The sequence below is a fragment of the Oncorhynchus clarkii genome, chromosome 12 (genome assembly GCF_045791955.1).
Source record: "Oncorhynchus clarkii lewisi isolate Uvic-CL-2024 chromosome 12, UVic_Ocla_1.0, whole genome shotgun sequence".
Lineage (NCBI taxonomy): Eukaryota > Metazoa > Chordata > Actinopteri > Salmoniformes > Salmonidae > Oncorhynchus > Oncorhynchus clarkii.
The window spans coordinates 26,948,261-26,973,944 of NC_092158.1; the positions used below are offsets into that span (position 1 = coordinate 26,948,261).

Sequence of the window (25,684 nt, forward strand, 5' to 3'; positions counted from 1 at the left end):
GAAATAATCTGTAAACAATTTTTGGAAAAAGTATTGTGTCATGCACAAAGTAGATGTCCTAACCAACTTGCCAAAAATTAGTTTGTTAACAAGAAATTTGTGGAGTGGTTGAAAAACGAGTTTTAATGACTCCAACCTAAGTGTATGTAAACTTCCGACATCAACTGTATGTTAACATGGTCTATTTTCAGAACTTTTCTGGGATGCTTGATTGTTTTCATTGCTTTACTTGGAAGCAAAGCAGAAGTAGACATGCTCATGTGATTTATGTTATTGCAGGGTGAGCTGCACACAGTGGACTTCCTGCTAGGGCACACCGCCTTAGTGCTAACAGTATAACTCTGGTTCATAGGCAAATGATTACTGCATACAATAGTTGCAGGACCAGCAGGGGCATTCAGGGCAGTTAGAGGGACATAAATTAGGTTACTTACATTGTGTTTTCCAATGCCCCTGGAAAAATGTACATTTTCTGATGCATTATGATAACTCAGTGACACAATGGTAGGGATTAACTGAGCTGGGCTTGGGTCATTGATAAGTCATTGTCTCAACGCAGCCTTATAAGGCTGTGAAAGGATCCAGGAGCCAAAATTATTTGGGTGGATCCCATCCTTATGAAACAAGCTTTGTTTCCAGAAGGTATCAAAACGGTCAATAAATGTTACACCCAGAGCTGGAATAGTCTCATAGCCAATTATGGAGGGATAAAAGTCTCCTGAAAAGTATAATGTCAAGATTTAGGGGGGGCACAGAGCCAGATAATATGGGGCGTTTGTTGGTGTCAAGCAGAGACCCAATCAGTTCTTTAAAATCCATATTCAGCTGTTCTGAGCTGCATGTCAGCAATCAAGTGTAAGATATATAACTTCCAAAATACAGAAATACAGCAGGCATGAATCATACCAGCAGTATTTCTGTATTTTTAAAGTTAAATATCTTGAATATTTTATTGCTGACATGAAAACCATTTTGGGACTATATCAACAATGGACTAATGAAATGAATACCAAAATATAGTTTCAGGGTGGAATTTTACTTTAAGTATAATTAAACCATTAAATAAAATAATCACATTTTAAAGAGGATTTTGTTTTAAATTGCAAGGGTTTTGACTTGTCAACTCGTCTTCCATATGCACATGCTTAATGTTTCCTTATGGCACAGGATAAAAACAAGCTACATGGGCTCTGGAAAAACTATACAGAAGGTAGAATATTTGAGTAAACATCCTGAAAATGAGGATATAGTTTATGGCTCAAATGTTTAGAGTAAACCACCTTAACTGGTTTCACATTGGGATTCATTTTTCAATTATTGATGCTGCTGCAAATATGTACAAAATAATTGCCAAAGTTTTTTTGCTAGATCTGTGTTTTAAGCCTACGGTATCACATTATCTTGTGGACTTTTATGGCAGCATTATTGTATTGACATTTAATGCGTTTGTTGACACTGCTCATTTTAAATCCTGCTAGAACATGTCCTCCTATACACATTTAATAGCGCACTGGCCCGAAACTAATGAAGACAGATCGTGTGTTGGAATACAACACTGCAATATTGCAAACAAAAGCATGTGTCAAATCAACAGGCTAACACTCACAGGTAAACCTGGACTTAAAGCTTGTGAGCAAGGTCCACTGAGATAAGAGAGACCACAACTGACGTAGACTTGGTTTATGTTACAGAGAAGGGAGGTATCAGTTTACTGCACTATAGTACAGCGCTCCAGGCAGCCGTTGACCAGGAAGACGGGGCTCGACTGAACTACAGGAGTTGCGAGTATGTTTGAGAGGAAAATGGAGAAGAAAGGCACACATAGATTTGGCTTGAGATTTCTCACATTGCTCTGCCTGATAACTGCTCAACATGCTGGGGCGGACATGATATTTACGAAAGCGATCGTTCAAACGCGTTACTTTAACACAAGTGACAACCAAACGGTGTTACAGAGCTGTGAGTGTGGATTATATGGGCTCCACTCTTCTGTCACCTCGGTTTCCGGAGAGGTGATTCTTCCTAATTCAAATCCCTTAGCCTGTGGTCTCCAGATAGGCTTTAACAGCTCAGAGCTGTGGATCGCCCTTATTCAGAGGGGGAACTGCACCTTCGCTGAGAAGATCAAGACTGCTGCTGAAAGTGGAGCCACTGGTGTGGTTATTTACAACCTTCCTGGTACAGGCGACGAGGTAACCCCCATGGTGCACCATGGTGAGTGATTCGGTTACCTTCCAATTGGTAGTGCTTCAGCCTTTTTGTTTTTCTATTCCTTACAGAATTGCAAGCTTAATAACTAACTAGAAAATGCCATTTACTTAAGTAAACGGAATTAAATGTGGTGACACTGATGCACATTTGCAACAATGTACATATGTGAGAGTGGATTCTCGGCCCTCACTAGCATGAAAACTAAATGCAGGCACAGACTGTGTGGAAAAATGATTTAAGACTGAGACTCTCCAATACAACCCAACATGGCAGAGTTATGTGCATCCTTTCAAGCACACCATAAATGAAGCCCACTATTGTTGTGTCGTCTGCAAACTTGATTATTGAGTTGGAGGTGTGCATGGCCACACAGTCATGGTTGAACAAGGAATACAGGAGGGAGCTGAGCACGCAACCTTGTGGGGCCCCTATGTTGAGGATCAGCGAAATGGAGGTGTTGTTTCCTACCTTCACCACCTGGGGACGGCCTGTCAGGAAGTCCAGAACCCAATTGCACAGGGCGGGGTTGAGACCCAGGGCCCCAAGCTTAATGATGAGCTTGGAGGGTACAATGGTGTTGAATGCTGAGCTATAGTCAATGAACATTATTCTTACATAGGTATTCCTCTTGTCCAGATGGTATAGGGCAGTGTGCAGTGTGATGGCGATTACATCGTAGGTGGACCTATTGGGGGCGGTAAGCAAATTGAAGTGGGTCTAGAGTGACAGGTAAGGTGGAGGTGAAATGATCCTTGACTAGTCTCTCAAAGCACTTCATAATGACAGAAGTGAGTGCTACGTGGTGATAATCATTTTGTTCAGTTACCTTTGCCTTCTTGGGTACAGGAACAATGGTGGCCATCTTGAAGTATGTGGGGAGAGCAGACTGGGATAGGGAGAGATTGAATATGTCCGTAAACACATTGGGATTGGTATTTATGCAAATGTTACCAACCTGCTCGATTCGGTCTTATGTAGCAAAATTTGGAATTGTGTTTTTTACATTGGATAAAAGTAGAGACTCAGAGATAGAAAATGGTATATAATACATTACAGTTGAGGAACAATGGTAAGGTAATTCTGCTTTGATAGTTGATAAACTTGTTACCCCACTTTTGAGAAAATGTCCCTTGAATATGTTGGTACAGCACACCTACTGGAGAGCTCTTTTTTGTCAACACCAGGTATTCCCAAACTGGGGTACGTGTACCCCCTGGGGTATGTGCAATGCCGTCGGGGGTACGCCAGATAAAAATGGGATTCACATTTTCAAACAGTACATTTATATTTTCCAACGGGGGTATACATTCAGGTGAGTTTTTTTTCTCGCCTGAGTAGCCTCGTTTCACTGCCAAAAATAAAATGAAACCATTTAGTGTTCAGCGAAATAACAACACAATGTCAAATACAGGTAGTCTAGTCAAATAATGAAATGAAAGGCACAAAAAAACTATACAGACAATGCCTTCATCAAACAACACTGTTTCATGACGCATCAGGGACATGGCAGGAGATGTTTTGAAACAATTACTTCTTTGCATACAAGCCAATGAATTATATGCGTTACAGCAGGATGAGTCAACAGATGTGGTGGGCCTGGCACAGCTCCTGGTATATGACTGTTACATTTATGGGGGGTCAATTAAGGAAGACATCCTCTTCTGCAAACCACTGAAACGAGTCCCAAATATGGTTGTAGTGTAAAAAGTATTAGTAGTATAAAAAAAAAAATTCAAGCACGCTGACCAGTGGCGGTCTGGACGTTTAAAAGTAGTTTGGGTGTTGGTAGCTTATACGGTTTTGGCGCTACAGGTGGCAGCCAATAATAATAAAATATGAAGAAAAAAAACATTTAGGTTGTGCTTTGCTTTTCATGAGTGCATTGTGAAGTTTAATTTAATACAAAAATAAAGCGAACTGGATGGAAAATGTCTTAAATCTTCAACATAGAAATGCTATGAAAAATAATTTACAGATACTCATTGCAAATTATGGAGTAATTGATTCACCAAATTATAGTATGAATGAGGAAGCTAAATATTTTAAGCAAATGTCTCCTCCATTTCCACTGAATGATAACAGTAAGGATTTTTTCCCTAGTAATAATGTAAAATTAACAAATTGTACAGAAATACCTGTGTGAAGGCCAACTTACAGAGTAGGAACTTCAAGGCAATTAAATCCTTTCAGTCTGGAAAAGGGCTTGATTGCATACCAGTAGAGGGTTTGATTGCATACCAGTAGAGGGTTTGATTGCATACCAGTAGAGGGTTTGATTGCATACCAGTAGAGGGTTTGATTGCATACCAGTAGAGGTACAGTACCAGTCAAAGGTTTGGACACACCTATTCAGGGGGTTTTCTTTATTTTTTATTATTTTCTACATTGTAGAATAATAGTGAAGACATAATTATGAAATAGCACACATGAAATCACATAGTAACCCCCAAAAAAGTGTTAAACAAATCAAATTATATTTTATATTTGAGATTCTTCAAATAGCCACCATGAATGCATTTCAATTAACAGGTGTGCCTTGTTAAAAGTTAATTTGTGGAATTTCTTTCCTTCTTAAAGCGTTTGAGCCAATCAGTTGTGTTGTCACAAGGTATGGGTGGTATACAGAAGATAGCCCTATTTGGTAAAAGACCACAGCTCAAATAGGCAAAAAGAAATGACAGGCCATCATTACTTTAAGACATGAAGGTCAGTCAATACGGGAAATTTCAATAACTTTTTCAATAAACTAAAGTTTCTTCAAGTGCAGTCGCAAAAACTATCAAGCTCTATGATGAAACCGGCTTTCATGAGGACCGCCACAGGAAAAGAAGTCCCAGAGTTACCTCTACTGCAGAGGATAAGGTCATTAGATTTACCAGCCTCAGAAATTGCAGCCCAAATAAATGCTTCAGAGTTCAAGTAACAGACTCACCTCAACATCAACTGTTCAGAGGAGACATTGTGAATCAGGCCAAATAGTCACATTTCTGCAAAGAAACCACTAAAGGATACCAATAAGAAGAAGAGACTTGCTTGCGCCAAGATACACAAGCAATGGACATTAGACATGGACATTAGATCAGTGTCTTTGTGAGATGTGGTGTGGTTGAACGGATGATCTCAGCATTTGTATTCCGAACCGTAAAGCATGGAGGAGAAGGTGTTATGGTGTGGAGGTGCTTTGCTCGTGATACGGTCTGTGATTTATTTAGAATTCAATGCACACTTAACCAGCATGGCTACCACAGCATTCTGCAGCGATACTCCATCCCATCAGGTTTGGGTTTAGTGGGACTATCGTTTGTTTTTCAACAGGACAATGACCCAACACACCTCCAGGCTGCGTACGGGCTATTTTACCAAGGAGAGTGATGGAGTGCTGCATCAGATGACCTGGCCTTCACAATCCCCGACCTCAACCAAATTGAGATGGTTTGGGATGAGTCGGACCGCAGAGTGAAGGAAAAGCAGCCAACAAGTGCTCAACATATGTGGGAACTCCTTCAAAACTGTTGGAAAAGCATTCCAGGTGAAACTGGTTGAGAGAATGCCAAGGTGTTATCAAGGCAACGGGTGGCTATTTGAAGAATCTCAAATATAAAAGATATTTAGATTTTTTTTTAAACACTTTTGGTAACTACATGATTCCAAATGTGTTATTTCATAGTTTTGATGTCTTCACTATTATTGTACAATGGAGAAAATATTAAAAATAAAGAAAAACTCTTGAATGAGTAAATGTGTGCAAACTTTTGACTGGTACTGTATGTATGTATATATATATATATATATATATATATTTGTTTTTTAAATACATTTTTTTAAACAAAAGTAGTGCACTGAAATAGAAAAATAGTAAAAATAAAGACAAACTCTTGAATGAGTAGGTGTTCTAAAACTTTTGACCGGTGGTGTACCTAACTCTTTCTCTACGCTACGGCATTAGATAGTCGGATAGGGTGTAAATGAGCCCCTGTGGTTTCATCAAACACTATCACAACTTTTCACTCCGACACATCATTACTCTTGCTTCCTACCTTGGCCCTTTTTATGCTTACTTTATTAGTTGGTCCACTGCTTTCTGTATCATGGTCTGTCTTCTTCCTATGTCTTTCCACTACTGACCAGTGGCAACCCGTTTTGAGCCCCACCTGTTTAGCTAAAAATGTTATTGTATGTTATTTTGCCATTAATTCATGTCACATATCAGTTTGCAAACAATGTAAAGATGAATGTATTGAATGAATAAAGACACATACAAACATGGTCTCTTTCTTGCTTTCTTGAGTAAGGCAGCTTCAAAATGCAGGTGTTTCAGCCTAGCTCAGTGCTTTCTGTGGTGAAGGGGCAGCCAGTGGAAAATACAGAGTGTAGGCGTTGGTAATCTTCTCTAGTTGTGCAGTGATTGGCTCTGGTGTTCTGTAACTGATTGGGGACACTACGTCACCTCAGAATCTACAGGGAGAGCTAGGCAATTCAAGCCCCATTGGGTGCTGTCATAAATTTACATGAGAAGTGCCCATCCAAGAAGGCCACAACTAAAATGAGATCAAATAAAATAAAACAATAAAATCATATTTTATTTGTCACATGCGCCGAATACAACAGGTGTAGGTAGACCTTACAGTGAAATGCTTACTTACAAGCCCTTAACCAACAATGCAGTTAATAAAAATAAGTGTTCAAGTATTTACTCAAATAAACATAAGTAAAATGTGCTTCAATGTGGTGCTCTTATTCTTCTCACTTTGCTTGGTGAGGTAGATTGCTGCTATAACTTGATGACCCTTCACATACCTAACCATTTCCTTAGCTCTCTTGTAGAGTGTATCCATGGTTTTCAGTGCCATGATGTCCTTGAGGAGCAGAGTCAATGCATGAGCAGCACAGCCAGTGGGTGTGATGTGAGGGTAGGACTCCTCCACTTTAGACCAAGCAGCCTTCATGTTCGCAGCATTGTCTGTCACCAGTGCAAATACCTTCTGTGGTCCACGGTCATTGATGACGGCCTTCAGCTCATCTGCAATGTAGAGACCGGTGTGTCTGTTGTCTCTTGTGTCTGTGCTCTTGTAGAATACTGGTTGAGGGGCGGAGATGATGTAGTTAATTATTCCTTGCCCATGAACATTTGACCACCCATCAGAGATGATTGCAATTACAGTCTGCTTTCTCTAGGATTTGCTTATCCTTCACTTGAATTCTGTTGAACTCTGCATCCAGCAAATGAGTAGATAAAGCATGTCTGGCTGGAGGGATGTATGCTGGGCTAAGAACATTCAGAAATCTCTTCCAATACATATTGCCTGTGAGCATCAGAGGTGAACCAGTTGCATACAGAGCTTGTGCAAGACATTCATCAGCATTTCTCTGACTACGTTCCTCAATTGAGTCAAGGAGAACCATGAGCTGTTGCTATTGATAAGGTGTCTGATTCAACATTTTCACCTCGAATAGAAGTAGAGGGACTTTTGTCAGAGGTTGCTTGTGCTTGAGCACTGAGGCAACTTTATGCACTTGGCCAGATGATTCTGCATCGTTGTTGCATTCTTCAAATATGTTTTGGCACAGTATTTGCAAATGTACACAGCATTTCCTTTTACATTAGCTGCAGTGAAATGTCTCCACACATCAGATAGTGCCGTGGCATTTTCCTCTAAAGATTAGAAAACAATTGTCAAAAAAAACCTAAATACAATTCCATGTACAGATAAATAGTTAAGTAGTTAGATTAAACAACTCCCTTGTAAGATACATGTTTTAAAATGAAACATGTATGGAAACAGATAAATTAACACTCCTCAGTTAGCAGGATCAAGCAAGCTAAAACCCACATGGTAGCAAAACTAACTAGCAGAAATTGTTAACAAGTTAGAAATTATTTAAACACACTTTGCTGTAGGCTACTATGTATTAGTTAACATGTCATAAAATATATTCACCCCACCCAGTATTGTAATCAAAACTTACCAGAAAGCATGTAGTCCTTGTCTCAGACAGTGTAGTAGTTTGGGCTCAATAGCATCTCATTAGTGTGCAAGATCTTGAGAATCAGCTCTACATGTGATGGAAGAATGCATTGTGTATGCAGAGGGTTGCAATTCCAATGAATTGGGAATAGTTTCACCAAAATATGCCACAAGACCTAGAATTGCCTTATGTGTATCCCACAAAAAAAGTTAACTGTTATAAGCTAACTTTTTTGATGAATTTAAGCAAAATTCCCAAAATTCCAAGCTTAACTTCCCATGGAAAATGTCAATCCCCTTTGCAACCCTAGTTGTTACCCACCTTTACCACCTGGGGGCAGCCCGTCAGGAAGTCCAGGATCCAGTTGCAGAGGGAGGTGTTTAGTCCCAGGGTCGTTAGCTTAGGGATGAGCTTTGAGGGCACTATGGAGTTGAATGCTGAGCTGTAGTCAATTAATAGCATTCTCACGAAGGTATTCTTTCTGTCCAGGTGGGAAAGGGCAGTGTGGAGTGCAATAGATATTGCATCTTCTGTGGATTTTTTGGGGCGATATGCAAATTGGAGTGGGTCTAGGGTTTCTGGGATAATGGTGTTGATGTGAGCCATGACCAGCCTTTCAAAGCAGCACTTTTTTATTTAACCTTTATTTAACTAGGCGAGTCAGTTAATAACAAATTCTTATTTACAATGACGGCCTACCCCGGTCCAAACCCAGACGACGCTGGGCCAATTGTGCGCCGCCACATGGGACTCCCAATCACGGCCGGATGTGATACAACCTGGATCGAACTAGGTACTGCAGTGATGCCTCTTGTACAGAGATGCAGTATGTTAGACCACTGCGCCACTCGGGAGCCCAACTAATGGTTTGGTAGGAATCAGTGGCTAACGGCAAACGTCGCAAAGCAATCACTATTTTGCTTCCCCTGCCTGCTATTCAGTGGATAGGGTGTGTGGTCCAAGTCTGGGTTTAAGGATTTAAAACATTTGTCTGAAAGGGTCTCTTTTCCAAGCTTAAAAGGATAAACATTCACACGGGGCAGTGGGACATGGGACAGTAAAGGTTGAATACATTGGCCATGCTCTCAATCCAGCATGACTTCTGCCGCTTTCAAAACAACTGGAAACTAAAAACTCAGAATTCAGTGAGTTCAGAAAAACTCTGAAAAAAAACGAGGCTGACTGGGAAAATAATTTTGAACGGTCATCCAACTCGGAAACTCGGGCCTCTTTCTAGAGCTCCGACCGGAAGATCACTGACGTCATGATTCAACCTTATTTTTTTCCGAGTTTCCTGTTGTCTTGAAAGCACCATAAATCCAGAGAATGCCAGACTTTGATGACAGAATTTGCCCTCAAGAAAGCTCGCCGCACCACCTTCCTGTTCAAGTGAGCACAGCACAAGGTGAGTCCAAAAATGTCTTGTATGCTGCTGCATAAATTATGTAATATGCCAGGGAGATATGTATACTGTAGCTAATAAAGTAATATTAAGTGTATGTTGTGTAGTAAGCTGTTAGTAGCTCACCCTAATAATTTGGTCTATTTTCCCATCTTAATTTTGCTTACTGCTCTGACTTGGTGGTGCACATGTAGCCTATAGCCTGTTTTAGAGAAATGTCATCATTGAATATTGTAAGAGCTTTCATTGTCTGCTTATATGCCCCCTTTATTTATCCTAGGTTTCTGACTTGGTGTACAGGGAGAATACTGTAAGAACAGCCCATGTTCTGAATTCTGTCGCTGTACATTTCAAAAGTGCTGAACAAATACTATGACTATGTCGGTCCTAGCTCGCTGTCTTAATCAAAATTATGGATTGCCTCTTATGCGCTCTTCGTCCCCTTATGCCATAGTTTGTACATCTCAATTGTCAATAGAAACCAAATTTGTTTAAACAAGTCATCCATATCAGCAATGTTTTTTTTAAAGGCAGTAAATGAGTCTGAATGAACTGTTTTGCTGCCAAACAAGGCTCTGCTGATAACCAGGTGTAGCAGTGATAAGGATTCATCCCATGGTGCTGAAAATAAATCTCTGCTGTTGGGACAGCTTTATGCAGTTCCTAACAGTTTGTGGTCCCCGTTGTAGTGCAATTAATGTATTGTTTAGTTTTGTATACTGGCTTTGCTGGTATGCATTAAAAAACCTTTTTCGGGAGTTTACCCAACCAAGATGTACATGCTAAAATTGATACTGGATCGACTACTCACACGAATCCTCTTAGGATCCCTCCCCCTTGAGCCATCTTCTACTTTCTTCACTGCCTCAGCGTATGACACCCTCTGCACTATAGCGTTAGACCCATGCCTCGGAGCGCCTCTGGTGTCAAACATAACATCCCTAATATGGCACTACTTTAAATAAAACAAAAAACAAAAAGGCAATTAAAACTTGTTGTATAATTAATGAATATGATTTGTTTGTTTAGGATTCCTGGCAATGTACATTTTTGTATGTATGCTTGTTTGCATGTGACTATTCCTCTTGTTTGTTGATATTTGTTAATAAAAATAATAAAAAATAAAACATAACATGTTTGCCCCTCCCACCTATCTGTTTCACGTCTCAGGTAGGCCTAACCCGCGAAAGTCAGCTTGGACAGAATACAATAATGGACTAATATTTGCCATATTCTAATAATTATCATGTGCCAACGGCCAGTGCCATGTTGAATCTTGTACTCCTGTAGATCTGAAAGAGTTGGATAGTTAAACTTGCCAGCCAACCACAAAAGCAAGACAAAGCAATTCAGGCACAAACATGTATTTTTCAAGCAGTAGGTATTTATAATTAAATGTTGAGTGAAGCCTTATAGTTATGTGATGACATCAATTATTTGGCAATCATCATTTATTCGAAAACACAGTTTCCATCATAATTTGTCGCAATTAAGAAAGTTCGACCAAATAAACATGCACTCCTGTCGAACGAATAAAAATGTTGTCGATCTTAAGAACATATCTCCTTTCTGTCGTTTCATTACACATCTCACAATGTTTATTTTTTATTTTTTGTCGAATAAACGTGGGTCAATGGAAACCTGCCTATTATTGCACTGTTCAATCAATTACTGTCCTTTCAGCAACATAGGCTACGGCCTAGCCTAACATCAGCAAATTTGCAAGCATTTTATCGTTAACATTGTTATTTCGCCGTAAATAACCACCGAGGTTTGGTTTAAATGTGTGCTTCTCCTTTAAGCGTGAAGATGGGAGTGTACTACTCAATTTGACCTCGACGAAGAGGACTCGACTTCAAACTAGTTCACCTGTCAGCGGCGTCTGACATTATATTCCTAGTTACACTGCAACTTTTTAATTTTTTTAACATTTCATACCTTTTATCGACTGTTGAACGCGGAAAGGCACTATAGAAACCCACGTCGTAAACAGGATTATGGAACCTTTAGCGAAACGATATCTATTGTCATGGCTGTTTGTGGCTTCAAGTCTTCAGGTGACGAGTTTGCATTTTGCGGATGCGACTTACATATGTACAGCCTACCTGAATGTGTCGTTTATTGATTCTGTAAACAACGAAACCGTATGGCGACAAGAGGAAAGCGGACTATATGGACAACAATCTCCTAAAGTCACAGTGATGGGCGACGTGTATTTACCTGATCCGATTTACAGTTGCGAAAGTAATACTTTTTATGATGTACCCAGTGGGTCAAAGGGCTGGATCGCCTTAATTCAACGCGGCCAACTATGTTCTTTTTCAGAGAAGATCAATGTTGCGGCCAGTAAAGGAGCTATTGCTGCTGTAATTTTTAATGATCTTGGTACAGACAATCGAGTCATCCAAATGTCGCACCCAGGTATGTAGCCTACATCAACATTGGCAACTCGGCTATATATTAGCCCATAGACGTTATTAACTACCTTGAACGTCTTCACGAAGGTTCCTTTATCCGGTGGAGTTTTGTTATTAAGAGCCCCGACACTCGTTCTGGAAGTTAAAATGCATCGCTTGCGGTACGGTTTTGGAAACATATGGACTATCTTTCATATAAGCGATACATAATAATACAAACAAAAGGTTAAATGACTAATCACATTTTTAATGGGTTAATGTTCCACCCTGTCATATCTCAGTTTACAGCGCCTGTTTACGTAAAACAGGCGGAAAACAGAGCTCACCTGTGCTAATTACCTAGCATGATCTAACACCTGTGTGTAAGGGTAACTGGGGAGGAAGTGTAGTTCGTCAGCTTTGTGTATGGATCTGTGCAAACATGTTAGTGTACCTTTTTTAACTTGTTATTTCTCGCTGATATCTTGTGACATCACAAGCGATTGTTATTAACGTTTCTAAACGACAGAGCGTCGGAATTGTAGTTAGCATGGTCCCACTGAATCGGTGTTTAACTGACAACTCTTAAATATGCACTATGCAAAAATCGCTCCGCATTATCCTGGTTGCTAAAATTATAATTGTCACAAACGGATTTACAAAAAATGCAAGTGTAGTGTAGAGAATCATTGTACCATCTAAACCGCTGTGAAATATTTTTTTATAGACAAAAATATTGTAATTTCAGCTGTTTAAAGCTGGTGTACAAAACCGAAAGTACAAGACGAAAAAACGAAACTTAAGAACGGGAAGCATATAAATATCGCATATAGAACATATCTACAGCTTCTTTTAACTTGCTTGCAATTAGAATGAAACGTTATATAACTCACTCTTCTATGTGAATGTGATCCAGTCACCCAAAAAGTTAAATATTGCAGAATGCTTTGTTAATGCCTTGGGTTCTGGAGAACAACTCTACATGTGTTCCACTTCATTCACTCAATACTTTTTTTTTTATTTTTTATGAAACGATCTCATAGCCTAATGGTCAAGACAAGTTGGTTGATTTTAGATTTGAACTGAAACCGCAATTAACCTTGTAATATTTAGTCCCTATGAACTGTACAGTGACTCTGCTGATTTAGGGAATACGGACAACATTTATGAAATGTTTCTGTTTGGATGAGTCACATGGTTGGTTGTCAGAAACGAGGGGCCTCTGTTCTAGTGTGATAAGTAAGGTTTGAAGTCAACTGTGTGTAAACATCTAAATAGTACTGTACTCAGAATTATAATTAAATTCTAGTGAAGTACTTGTTAACCTAAAAAAAGTAAGAAATATTCCAAGTTGACATTGTTGGCTAAAACAATTGAGTCTTGTTCAACGTCGCTCATCTGTGCTTGACTGGTGTAAGCTTTATGCACCAGTTGTCATTTCCAATTTAGATAATTTCTAGTTGGATTCAACACAATGAAAATTAACATTAAGTCCTAACACTTGCTGAGATGGACTGGATGACAACCTGTGTAATGGATCATTCTATTGTTTAAAACTCTGAAGATGTGTGCTTTCACAGAGAACAATACACATTGACACTAATATTCCATAACAAGTGGAGTTTGTCTACACATGAGGATCCGGACAAGAAAATCATCACAATCGTCTGGGAAAACCCTAACCGTGTGACCTACTAACTCATAAGTACCACCATCTAAAGATAGGAGACTCACGAACACTGCTCTACGACATCCGCAAGCTTTAGGAAGTCGTCTGAACTCTGTCACGGATGTCCTCATTTCTCACAAAACTGACCCTCTAGACCAAACCGTTGGAGCTACAAACTCATGTCACCAATATCAAAAGGGAAGACTCACAAACACGAAGGTGTCTGTTCTGCTCTATGATGCAGACGAAAGTAACCCAGTACTGGGCTGTAAAAATTGCAGGAGGTTCATATGGGGTAAAATGTGCCACAAATTACACGACCAAACATGGTTCTAAAATGTGTATTTCTTCCCCTTGAGTTTTCTTATCTCATGGATATAGAACAAACACTTCAAAACCTTATCCTAATTTTACATATTTTTTATTTAACCTTTATTTAACTTGTGATTCATTTAAAAAAAAATGAAGTGTTTCATCGAATACATTTTATATACACTGCTCAAAAAAATAAAGGGAACACTTAAACAACACAATGTAACTCCAAGTCAATCACACTTCTGTGAAATCAAACTGTCCACTTAGGAAGCAACACTGATTGACAAATTTCACATGCTGTTGTGCAAATGGAATAGACAACAGGTGAAAATTAAAGGCAATTAGCAAGACACCCCCAATAAAGGAGTGGTTCTGCAGGTGGTAACCACAGACCACTTCACTTCTCAGTTCCTATGCTTCCTGGCTTATGTTTTGGTCACTTTTGAATGCTGGCGGTGCTTTCACTCTAGTGGTAGCATGAGACGGAGTCTACAACCCACACAAATGGCTCAGGTAGTGCAGCTCATCCAGGATGGCACATCAATGCGAGATGTGGCAAGAAGGTTTGCTGTGTCTGTCAGCGTAGTGTCCAGAGCATGGAGGCGCTACCAGGAGACAGGCCAGTACATCAGGAGACGTGGAGGAGGCCGTAGGAGGGCAACAACCCAGCAGCAGGACCGCTACCTCCGCCTTTGTGCAAGGAGGAGCAGGAGGAGCACTGCCAGAGCCCTGCAAAATGACCTCCAGCAGGCCACAAATGTGCATGTGTCTGCTCAAACGGTCAGAAACAGACTCCATGAGGGTGGTATGAGGGCCCGACGTCCACAGGTGGGGGTTGTGCTTACAGCCCAACACCGTGCAGGACGTTTGGCATTTGCCAGAGAACACCAAGATTGGCAAATTCGCCACTGGCGCCCTGTGCTCTTCACAGATGAAAGCAGGTTCACACTGAGCACGTGACAGAGTCTGGAGCTGTGGAGAACGTTCTGCTGCCTGCAACATCCTCCAGCATGACCGGTTTGGCGGTGGGTCAGTCATGGTGTGGGGTGGCATTTCTTTGGGGGTCCGCACAGCCCTCCATGTGCTCGCCAGAGGTAGCCTGACTGCCATTAGGTACCGAGATGAGATCCTCAGACCCCTTGTGAGACCATTTGTTGGTGCGGTTGGCCCTGGGTTCCTCCTAATACAAGACAATGCTAGACCTCATGTGGCTGGAGTGTGTCAGCAGTTCCTGCAAGAGGAAGGCATTGATGCTATGGACTGGCCCGCCCATTCACCAGACCTGAATCCAATTGAGCACATCTGGGACATCATGTCTCGCTCCATCCACCAACGCCACGTTTCACCACAGACTGTCCAGGAGTCCAGGTCTGGGAGGAGATCCCTCAGGAGACCATCCGCCACCTCATCATGAGCATGCCCAGGCGTTGTAGAGAGGTCATACAGGCACGTGGAGGCCACACACTACTGAGCCTAATTTTGACTTGTTTTAAGGACATTACATCAAAGTTGGATCAGCCTGTAGTGTAGTTTTCCACTTTAATTTTGAGTGTCACTCCAAATCCAGACCTCCATGGGTTGATAAATTTGATTTCCATTGATAATTTGTGTGATTGTGTTGTCAGCACATTCAACTATGTAAAGAAAAGTATTTAATAAGAATATTTCATTCACATCTAGGATGTGTTATTTTAGTGTTCCCTTTTATTTTTTTGAGCAGTGTATATACACACACACACACACACACAGTTGAAGTCGGAAGTTTATATACACTTAGGTAGGAGTCATTAACTCGTTTTTCAACCACTCCACAAACTTATTGTTAAACTATAGTTTGGCAAGTCTGTTAGGACATCTACTTTGTCCATGACAAGTAATTTTTCCAACAATTGTTTACAGACAGATTATTTCACTTATAATTCACTATCACAATTCCAGTGGGTCAGAAGTTTACATACACTAAGTTGACTGTGCCTTTAAACAGCAGAAAATTATGTCAGGGCTTTAGAAGTTTCTAAAGCACCTTCAGTGCCTCTTTGCTTGAATCATGGGAAAATCAAAAGAAATCAGCCAAGACCACAGAAAATAAATTGTAGACCTCCACAAGTCTGGTTCATCCTTGGGAGCAATTTCCAAACGCCTGAAGGTACAACGTTCATCTATACAAACAATAGTACGCAAATATAAACACCATGGCACCACGCAGCCGTCATATCGCTCAGGAAGGAGACGTGTTCTGTCTCCTAGAGATGAATGTACTTTGGTGCGAAAACTGTGTTATCAATCCCAGAACAACAGCAAAGGACCCTGTGAAGATGCTGGAGGAAACGGGTACAAAAGTACCTATATCCACAGTAAAATTAGTCCTATATCGACATAACCTGAAAGGCCACTCAGCAAGGTAGAAGCCACGGCTCCAAAACCACCATTAAAAAAGCCAGACTACGGTTTGCAACTGCACATGGGGACAAAGCTTGTACTTTTTTGGAGAATTGTCCTCTGGTCTGACAATTCAAAAATAGAACTGTTTGGCCATAATGACCATTGTTATGTTTGGAGGAAAAAGGGAGAGGCTTTCAAGTCGAAGAACACCATCCCAACCGTGAAGCACAGGGGTGGCAGCATCATGTTGTGGGGGTACTTTGCTGCAGGAGGGACTGGTGTACTTCACAAAATAGATGGCATCATGAGCATACTTCCAAAGTTGTGGCCAAATGGCTTAAGGACAACAAAATCAAGGTATTGGAGTGGCCATCACAAAGCCCTGACCTCAATCCTATAGAACATTTGTGGGCAGAACTGAAAAAGCGTGTGTGAGCAAGGAGGCCTACAAACCTGACTCAGTTACACCAGCTCTGTCAGGAGGAATGGGTCAAAATTCACCCAACTTATTGTGGGAAGCTTGTGGAAGGCTACTCAAAACGTTTCACCCAAGTTAAACAATTTAAAGGCAATGCTACCAAATACTTAGTGTATGTTGTCATTGGCTCAATGACTGGAAGTCAATGGGAACAGCTAGCATGTCATTGCGCTAGAAGCAATGCACCCCCCACCATTGCCACCACTGCTGGAGGAAAAAAATACTATGGGAAACACGGATACTTTGCAATAGATATGTTTTGACATTAAATTACACCATATTCATACATTGCTCGTTAAATATTTTTGATAGACACATTAGGCCTATAGTGAAATTCAGTTGAGGGCACTTGGGGGCATATTTAAGGCCCAGCCTGTATATGTGAGGATAGTGTGATGTTTCCTCATACTTTGTTTTCCCCCTGGTTACAGGAACCGAAGGTATGGTTGCTATCATGATTGGTCACCGACGGGGCATGGAGATTGTTGAGCTAATCAGGCAAGGGATTCCGGTCTCGATGACTATTGAAGTGGGTAAGCAGCATGGTCCCTGGATGAGCCACTACTCGGTCTTCTTTGTCTCCATCTCCTTCTTCGTGGTAACAGCAGCCACTGTGGGCTACTTCATCTTCTACTCAGCTCGCCGCCTCAACAGCGTTCGTCTACAAAACCGCAAACAGGTCAGTCTCCAGTCTCTCGAACAATGACAATTATTTACCCTGAATTATATATGCAGGGCTCCCTTATGAAAGAGACCCTGGTCTCAATGGTTACTCTCTTTTTTTAAAATAAAGGTCAAATCAAACAATTCAGTGGTTTGTGATGAAACAGAATACTACAGCACTATCACCTTTTGATCTGTAGAACAATATGACTGGGGAAATTCCACTGGAAACAGTTGTTTTCCTTTCCTGCGTCAAACATGCCTTCTCTTGTGTGTGTGTTTCAACGAACTGGAAACATTATGGAACACTTAGTTGGGCTACACAGTTTGGGGTGTGTCAGCATTCCTCAGCAATACAGAGGGAGTCAGGCGAAACTAAAATAAAGAGAACATTTCCTGTTGAGTCAGTGTATGTAGAGGTGATTCATATATATATATGGACAGCAATGTATCTTATTATAATATTTTATGTTGTTTTCCTGTTTTCTGCCTTTGGGATCTTGTGCTTTAGCTTCTTTCTGAAATCTGTGTTGGGATAGAGCGGCAGTGAGTTTCCCTTCTAAAAGGCATGGTAGGAGTCCTGACCTGTACTGGTTTTCTTTCACATGGTGACAAGATCCCACCTTGTGTTTTGTCTTTTACAGTTCTTTGCCCTTACAGCTTTGCACACGTTCTTTGTCTGCAGGTGTCTGTCCCAAGCAGCTTGTTTATTTGTCTCTTTATATTCTTTTAACACAAGAACCCTGCAGGAAAAAGGAAAAGTTTCTTTGTCCAAAGGTTTTGTCAGATTGTATTCACTGAGTGTAACTGAACTGTCAGGCTTATATGGTGGAGAAAAGTTTACTATGGGAAGAATGCTCAGTTCTACTCAATGGTAGCGTTTCCAAAAAACCTTTGAACCTGCTGCTGCGCAACAAGTATTTCCACTTCATCTGATTGGATCTGGGCTGTTATGCAAGGTAAAACCACTCACGTGAACAGGCCCATGATTTTCAAAGTTACAGTACTTTTCTCAGCACTGTTTCCTCCTGCATATAGGGGGTAACCTTGACTTTGAAGACTGACAGGCTCTGTTTACTTATTAGCAGTGTACCACGTATTGTCCTTGCTTCATGATCACTCCCAGAAGCAGTGAAGCTGTGTGTTGTCTGAAGCACCCGGTGGTCTAAGGGGTGTCTGTTCACGTGGCTGATTATCCAATGCTTTCTGCAGGGAGGCTGGGTAGACAGACTGATACAGAGAAGTGTATTTTTGAGTGGGTAGCTGAGCAGTTAGAGCAGAGCTGACTTCGCCCACTGAGCTAGGACCTTATGCTCAGAGGGCACAGGGCACCATTGTTCAGGCCGTAATCATATGCAAAACTCCAGCTTCGTGCTTGCCCTGTGAACTAGAATGACCGCAACTTGCCTCCCTCAAATCTACATATCGGTCAAGTGAACATGCAACAGTATTCACTTTAATATCTGCCCCTTTAAGGATTATGAAGAATGTTGTCAAGCATCAAAACCATCTGTGCCATGTTAGTCTTTGATATCCAAAACCAAACTCTTTCTATGCTGAACAAAAACACTTCCTGTTGTGAATATGTTGGCCCAGTGTTTCATCAGCTGAAATAAAAGATCTCAGAAATGTTCCATACTCACAAAAAGCGTATTACTCTCATTTTGTGCACTAATTTGTTTACATCCCTGTTAGTGAGCATTTCTTATTTGCCAAGATAATCCATCCACCTGACAGGTGTGGCATATCAATAAGCTGATTAAACAGCATGATCATTACACAGGTACACCTTGTGCTAGGGACAATAAAAGTATTGTCACACAACACAATGCCAAAGATGTCTCAAGTTTTGAGGGAGTGTGCAATTGGCATGCTGACTGCAGGAATGTTCACCGGAGCTGTTGCCAGAGAATTGAATGTTAATTTCTCTACCATAAACTGCCACCAACATCGTTTTAGAGAATTTAGCAGTATGTCCAACTGGCCTCACAACTGCAGACAACGTGTAACCACACCAGCCCAGGACCTCCACATCCGGCTTCTACACCTGTGGGATAGTCTGAGACCAGCCACCCGGACAGCTGATAAAACTGGGTTTGCACAACTGAAGAATTTTTGCCGAAACTGTCTCAGGGAAGCTCATCTGCGTGCTTGTCATCCTCACCAGGGTCTTGACCTGACTGCAGTTTGGCGTCATAACTAACTTAAGTGTGCAAATGCTCACCTCCAGCATGCCAGTGGCCATTGAAGAAGTGTGCTCTTCATGGATGGTTTTAACTGGGCAGGGGCAGATGGCAGACAGCGTTTTATGGTGTTGTGTGGGTGAGCGGTTTGCTGAGGTCAACGTTGTAAACAGAGTGCCCTGTGGTGGTGGGTTATGGTATGGGCAGGCATAAGCTGTATCACCCATTGAGCAGGTTTGGGATGCTCTGGATCGACATGTACTACATCGTGTTCCAGTTCCCGCAAATATCCAGCAACTTATTACAGCCATTGAAGAGGAGTGGGACAACATTCCACAGGCCACAATAAACAGCCTAATCAACTCTCTGCGAAGGAGATGTCGTACTGCATGAGGCAAATGTTGCTCACACCAGAAACTGACTGATTTTCGGGTCCATGTCCCTATTTTTTGTTTGTTTTGTATCTGTAACCAACAGATGCATATCTATAGATTATGGGCCTAATGAATTGACTGATTTACTTATGAACTGTAACTCAGTATATTTTTGTTCAGTGTATATCACAGAAAACATCTACATAATGACATTTTCCAGAGAATCCTCAAAGCCAATATTGACCCTGACTCATCCTGTCTCCTAAATCCCCTTACATAACGTTGATTCTTCCTGTGTACAATTGTGCACATTTTGTCTTGTTGCCATGGGGAGGCTGCATGAGCACAGAGAGAGTAGTCTTTAATTGTGTATGTACAATATGTCCAAAGCATGATTTTATTGTATTTCCTAAATTTATAGTTTTAGAATTGAATCTGTCAGACTGTCCCTCCAGGATTATTTATGCCTAATACGAAAAGTCCTGGATCTACGTAAATCTGCTGTTTTGCCATCCTATATGCAAGCTGATGTAACGTTTCCAATACATGATCTCAGAGGAACGGCTTAATGACACAGGCAGGGGCTCCTCTAATGAACGCTCTGCTTCTCCCAGATCACCCATGTTCTCTAACACGACCTCGTCGCATACAGTTCTCCTGCTCCTTGTTATTTCAGTTGTTTCTGGTCACAGTATAGGAAATATTTTTATTTGTTTGCTTTGTTGTTGCATTCTAGTTATTACATAGTGATGTTTTTCAGTTGTCCACCCACGTAGTGGGTTGCTGAATGTGTTTGATTTAAATGAGTTGTCAGAGGAAGCAGATGAATAATGTCATTTAAACAGTAGCCTGCTCGCGTTCTAATACTGAACACGTTCTTCTCTCCAACAGAAACGTCTCAAGGCAGAGGCCAAGAAAGCCATTGGTCAGCTGCAAGTCCGGACTGTGAAACGGGGAGATGAGGTTAACATGTTTAAGTATAATACAGATGTGTTGATGGTTATTGTGCATCACTGAGGATAATTAAAAAATATGGTTGTTTCAAACTGGTAACATATGGCATACGCAATTCTTACTGATGTGTGTTGTATGGTTCTTGTTCTGAGGACATGCAGAGTATTGTAAGCTTCTGTTTTAACCCATTACTCAGACTACTGCACATTTTAAACAATTTTACTTTGTTGGTCTACATATGGGAAAGTGACTGCCTGTTTGTTCCCCTAATGACCATCAGGTCCTAATGGCCTGGTACTCAGGGCTCTATTGTCCCTCTAACCACTCTGACATCAATGCAAAACATTTAACGAAAATCACATCAAACACTTATCAAAACAGTATCATCAACTCACCTCACTGCGATGATCAGTTTGAAACGGAGTGTAAAACATGGTCATTGTGGATGTTTTAAAGCCTAACACAACAAAATGGACAACGCTTTCTAAAGGTGGTGATTCATTCAGAACACCCATATGCATATTGGAGCTTATGCATAGGCTTATGAGCCCAAGTTGTGCTGTTATCCAATACATAGCCCATTACAAATGGCAGGAAAAACACAATAAAACTGATTTAAGATGTCTTTGGCACATTGTTTAATTTTGGGAGTATAGGCTAGACCAAATGTTAGTAATTGCCTATGAGTGTGGACTGTATTATTATCGATACTGGATGGACTGGTTACCTTATGTTAGGCTCCAAACTTTCTATCCATGAATCTGGGAGAGAAGGTAAAGCCCTAGGCGAGGCTGTTGGTTCATTGATTGTGCAAGGCGGCTTACAATTATAGTGAATTTGTATATGATTTTGAATAGCCCAGTAATAGCTCCTCGAATAGTGTTTAACGTGTGGAGGGAAATAAGTGTTCTTGTATTTAGTTCTCTGCTGCGCCTATTACATCTATGCTATAAAACCAAGAATAGTTTGATGGCTGAAAATATTATCACTTGATGAGAACAGCTGTGCATCCTGAGGTAAGGAACGGAGCTAAAGCTTTTTTTTCTGACTTTCTCAAATCATCAATAGCCTATAGTCGCATCATTCAGCCCAAATGTTTTGATTTAAGGTTTGTATGATTCACAACTAAAGTTGCCAAGTAACTCTAAATATAGTATATAGGACCTGTTTCAAATGAATACTTTTATGCTCAATAGCCACTTCATATGCGCACTTGTGCCGGAATATCCTTTATTTAATTCAGCTAAATTCAATTATATACTTCTTACTATAAAATTATAAAATAATGGCAAGGGACTTACAAGCATATCTTGTCAGCTAAATGAACAAGCCTACAGCCTATGGCATGGAGCATAGACAGATACCAACATGCAACATGCATCAACTTATATTCTGTTCTTCTAAAATGTTCATATCTTAATGTTTCTTTAGACCCGGCTAAAATAAATAATGGATTTATTGTGAAGGTGTATATTAAATTGATTTATTAGACGTTTTAAATGTAGATGTTCCAAAGGCGCACATCAGTGGCTTGAATGCAGCTTGTATGTGTGAAAGGCCTGGAGATGCAAAACTTGTTTATGTTTAATTAATGGTCATTTACCGTGAGACCTGCAGTCTTTTGCATGACAACCAGCTGACAAAATGTCATGACAGCCCTAGTCACTACAATACATTTTTGAACATGTTTTTCAGGAGACTGGGCCTGATGCTGACACCTGTGCAGTGTGTATTGATGCTTACAAGTCTGGCGACGTGCTGACCATCCTCACCTGCAAGTAAGTGCCTAACTGCAGTGGCTCGTTGCTAGTTTAATATTGTCACATGGAGTACAGTAGTCCTACCCCTGTCTGCTATTACAATTCCCTTAATTTTGTGATGTCATCATGATTCTTGTTTTTTGTTTCCAGTCATTTCTTCCACAAGACTTGCATTGAGCCCTGGCTATTGGAGCACAGGACATGCCCCATGTGTAAATGTGACATCCTCAAGGCCTTGGGAGTAGAGGTAGGCAACTGTATCTTGCATCATGTCCTCTGGATTACCCTGTACTTTGAAATAACCTTTGCCTGTCATTCACTGAAGTTCTTGATTTAAATACTGTTGTAGATTAAACAATATTTACACTGCTAGTGCCATTGTCTAAGAATATGAAACTTGTCAGTGATGCTAGTCAGTCCACCTGTATCCCCCTGAGTAGCAGCCGGAGGAGGAGCATCCCAGTCATCAAGTAACCATGCCTCCAGCCATGAGGTCCTACCCTAGCATCCCCGTCCCAGATGACATCCGCAGTGAGACAGCCTCCTCAAGCTATGCCTCCTCAGGCTATGCCTCCGTACAGGGCACAGAGAAGCACAGCAGCCCAGCAGACGAGACCCACACATTTGAGAGTAAGACACAGCATTCACATACGGAGGCAAATTATTTTGATGAAGTCTTATAACATCACATAAATAGCTTTGAGAGCTTTTTCTATAGACATAAGGGGGACTACTGTAGTTCAGTTGGCAGTGGTACTACTTTGTGCATGTTCTTTAGAAGATGCAGGCTTTTACATTACTGTGATAAAGCCGCAACCCTGCTCAAGACAGTGTGAATTTTGCTCCCATGGTTTTTAAATGCTAGTGGTTAGATATTCCCGTTAATGAATTTCAGATACTTTTTTTGTCTAGTTCGTTTGATTGCTGCAAGTAGATATCAATGAGTCCACTACAAAGTCTATTCCTGATCAAACAACCACTATTGTTACTGTCTGGTGCTGAAGTGCCTCAGTTTCCCTCCTCTTTAGCTTGCTTATCCATTGACCTCTGTATCAGCCATTGTGCCAAAATAAATATTGACCAGCAGGTTGGTTCTTGTACGGTTTGCTAGCAGCACTTATGAGGCTTGACTGACTGTAATCATGTTTGTGTTGCAGCGTTGGGGCACTATCCTGACCCTGGGTCAGTCCAGGTGGCCATCCAGCCCCATTATGACAACCTGGCCTTCGAGGGCGACTCACAAAACCAACTGGAACCCCGGACATGAACAGCATGCTCACTACAAGCACTGGAGCATGGCTAATGGGACTTGCACCACAATCAATTACATTCAAAGATGTTTCCTGTGGTCATGAAGCAAGTGAAACCAGGAATGTGGGCCTGAGATTATTCATAGGAAAAGAGGCCTCAACCTACCTATGCATATCAGTTTAACATTAAATTGATGAGGCAATTCTTCGATGCACTTATCACTAAGTTAGGAAATTGTAATGTTCACTCTTGTTCAAGTCCAGTTTAATTCCGATTGAATTTAATTGTACGTTTTAATGATTTATTTGATTACGTTTGAGGTTTAATTCCTTCAGTCAATGGATCAGTTAGTTACATATAAAAAAAAAAAATATATAGCTAATTTCACACCCACATTTTACTGGGATTAGACTACTCTCCATGTGTCTGTTTTTAATGGGGTATTATAGATGACAGTTCTCATGACAATGAAAGTTTGAGGTGATATGCAAATTCAGTTTCAAAGACCCTTACATTTAGAAACATACACTAACTACTGCATTATTGTAAGGCATTTTCTGATAAGATTTACAGCTTTGAAAATTACTTTGACAGCAAGCACACTGCTATACAAAGCTCAGTTTTACCTATTGTATGTGTCTAAGCATAGGATGTTAGTGTCTCTACATACCTTGGTTTGCCTTGTCTAGCAGAGGAGCGCATAAGATTATGTGAGGAACATTCCAGTTTCGAAATATAGATTTGTCTCATTGTTGCTAATTGAATGTACATGTGAATTTGGTTTGCCACTTGTTTGAGGTAAATTCCAAAATGAGGGACTGCTTCCTCCTTCTGTATGCTTGTGACATTACAATTACTTAGGTGCCCTGGCACACACCCCTGCCCAGCACTTCCTGATCTGTACATGTCTTTTTTTTTTGTCTTATGAGTTTGATGCATGTTAAGAGTAGTATTTTATTTTTAACTTGGAAATACGGAGTCTTGGTATGGGAGTAAGAGCATCTATTTAAACCCCCTGGCTTCATGCAAATATTTGTACATGTTTCAGTAACTACCTGTGCTTTTTGGGTGTGTACCTTAAAATGATTCACCAGTGAAAGATATATTCCATGCCATCCTACTTTAATAGAAAAATGCAATGAGTTCACTGTGTATTTTCAACTAGATTGTGCATACACTTCACATTAATTAGTTAATTTAATGTCAATACATGTCTCAGGTTTTAAACACAAAATTGGTCTTAACCTTGTTCAGCCTTTCCAGAGTAAATGTCTTAAGTATTTTTGCTTAAATAAGGGACAAAGGTTCATTTGATTTTACTCTTGTGGGAAATGTACTAAACTGGTATATATTAATAAAATACTTATTGTAAATACATTTGTTTGATCAAAATATTGCTTAGTGATAATTTGTTCATTTTGTTTGTAAAGGGGATTAAAAATGTTCTGATCTTCATTCACTAGTTAATTGTTAGAAAAGGCCATGCTAGGGCCTCCCGGGTGGCGCAGTGGTTAAGGGCGCTGTGCCATCAGAGTCCCTGGGTTCGCGCCCAGGCTCTGTCGTAACCGGCCGCGACCGGGAGGTCCGTGGGGCGACGCACAATTGGCCTAGCGTCGCCCGGGTTAGGGAGGGCTTGTCTCATCGCGACTCTTGTGGCGGGATGGGCGCAGTGTACGCTA

The 25,684-nt window shown here is 40.8% G+C and overlaps 1 protein-coding gene across 2 annotated transcripts; it reads left to right on the plus strand.

Annotated features, from left to right (window-relative positions):
* The first annotated feature begins 1,657 nt into the window (after positions 1-1,657).
* Positions 1,658-25,378, plus strand: LOC139422938 (ring finger protein 128a). Of its 2 annotated transcripts, none has more exons than XM_071174430.1 (7): positions 1,658-2,214; positions 17,252-17,499; positions 20,932-21,003; positions 22,690-22,772; positions 22,905-23,001; positions 23,195-23,384; positions 23,912-25,378. In XM_071174430.1, exons 1-7 carry the CDS (start codon positions 1,788-1,790, stop codon positions 24,019-24,021), a joined length of 1,227 nt encoding a protein of 408 aa, XP_071030531.1. In that variant the 5' UTR covers positions 1,658-1,787; the 3' UTR covers positions 24,022-25,378. The 2 variants fall into 2 exon arrangements, with proteins under 2 accessions (XP_071030531.1, XP_071030532.1); XM_071174431.1 differs by lacking the exon at positions 1,658-2,214 and adding an exon at positions 11,407-12,001.
* Positions 25,379-25,684: the final 306 nt, after the last annotated feature.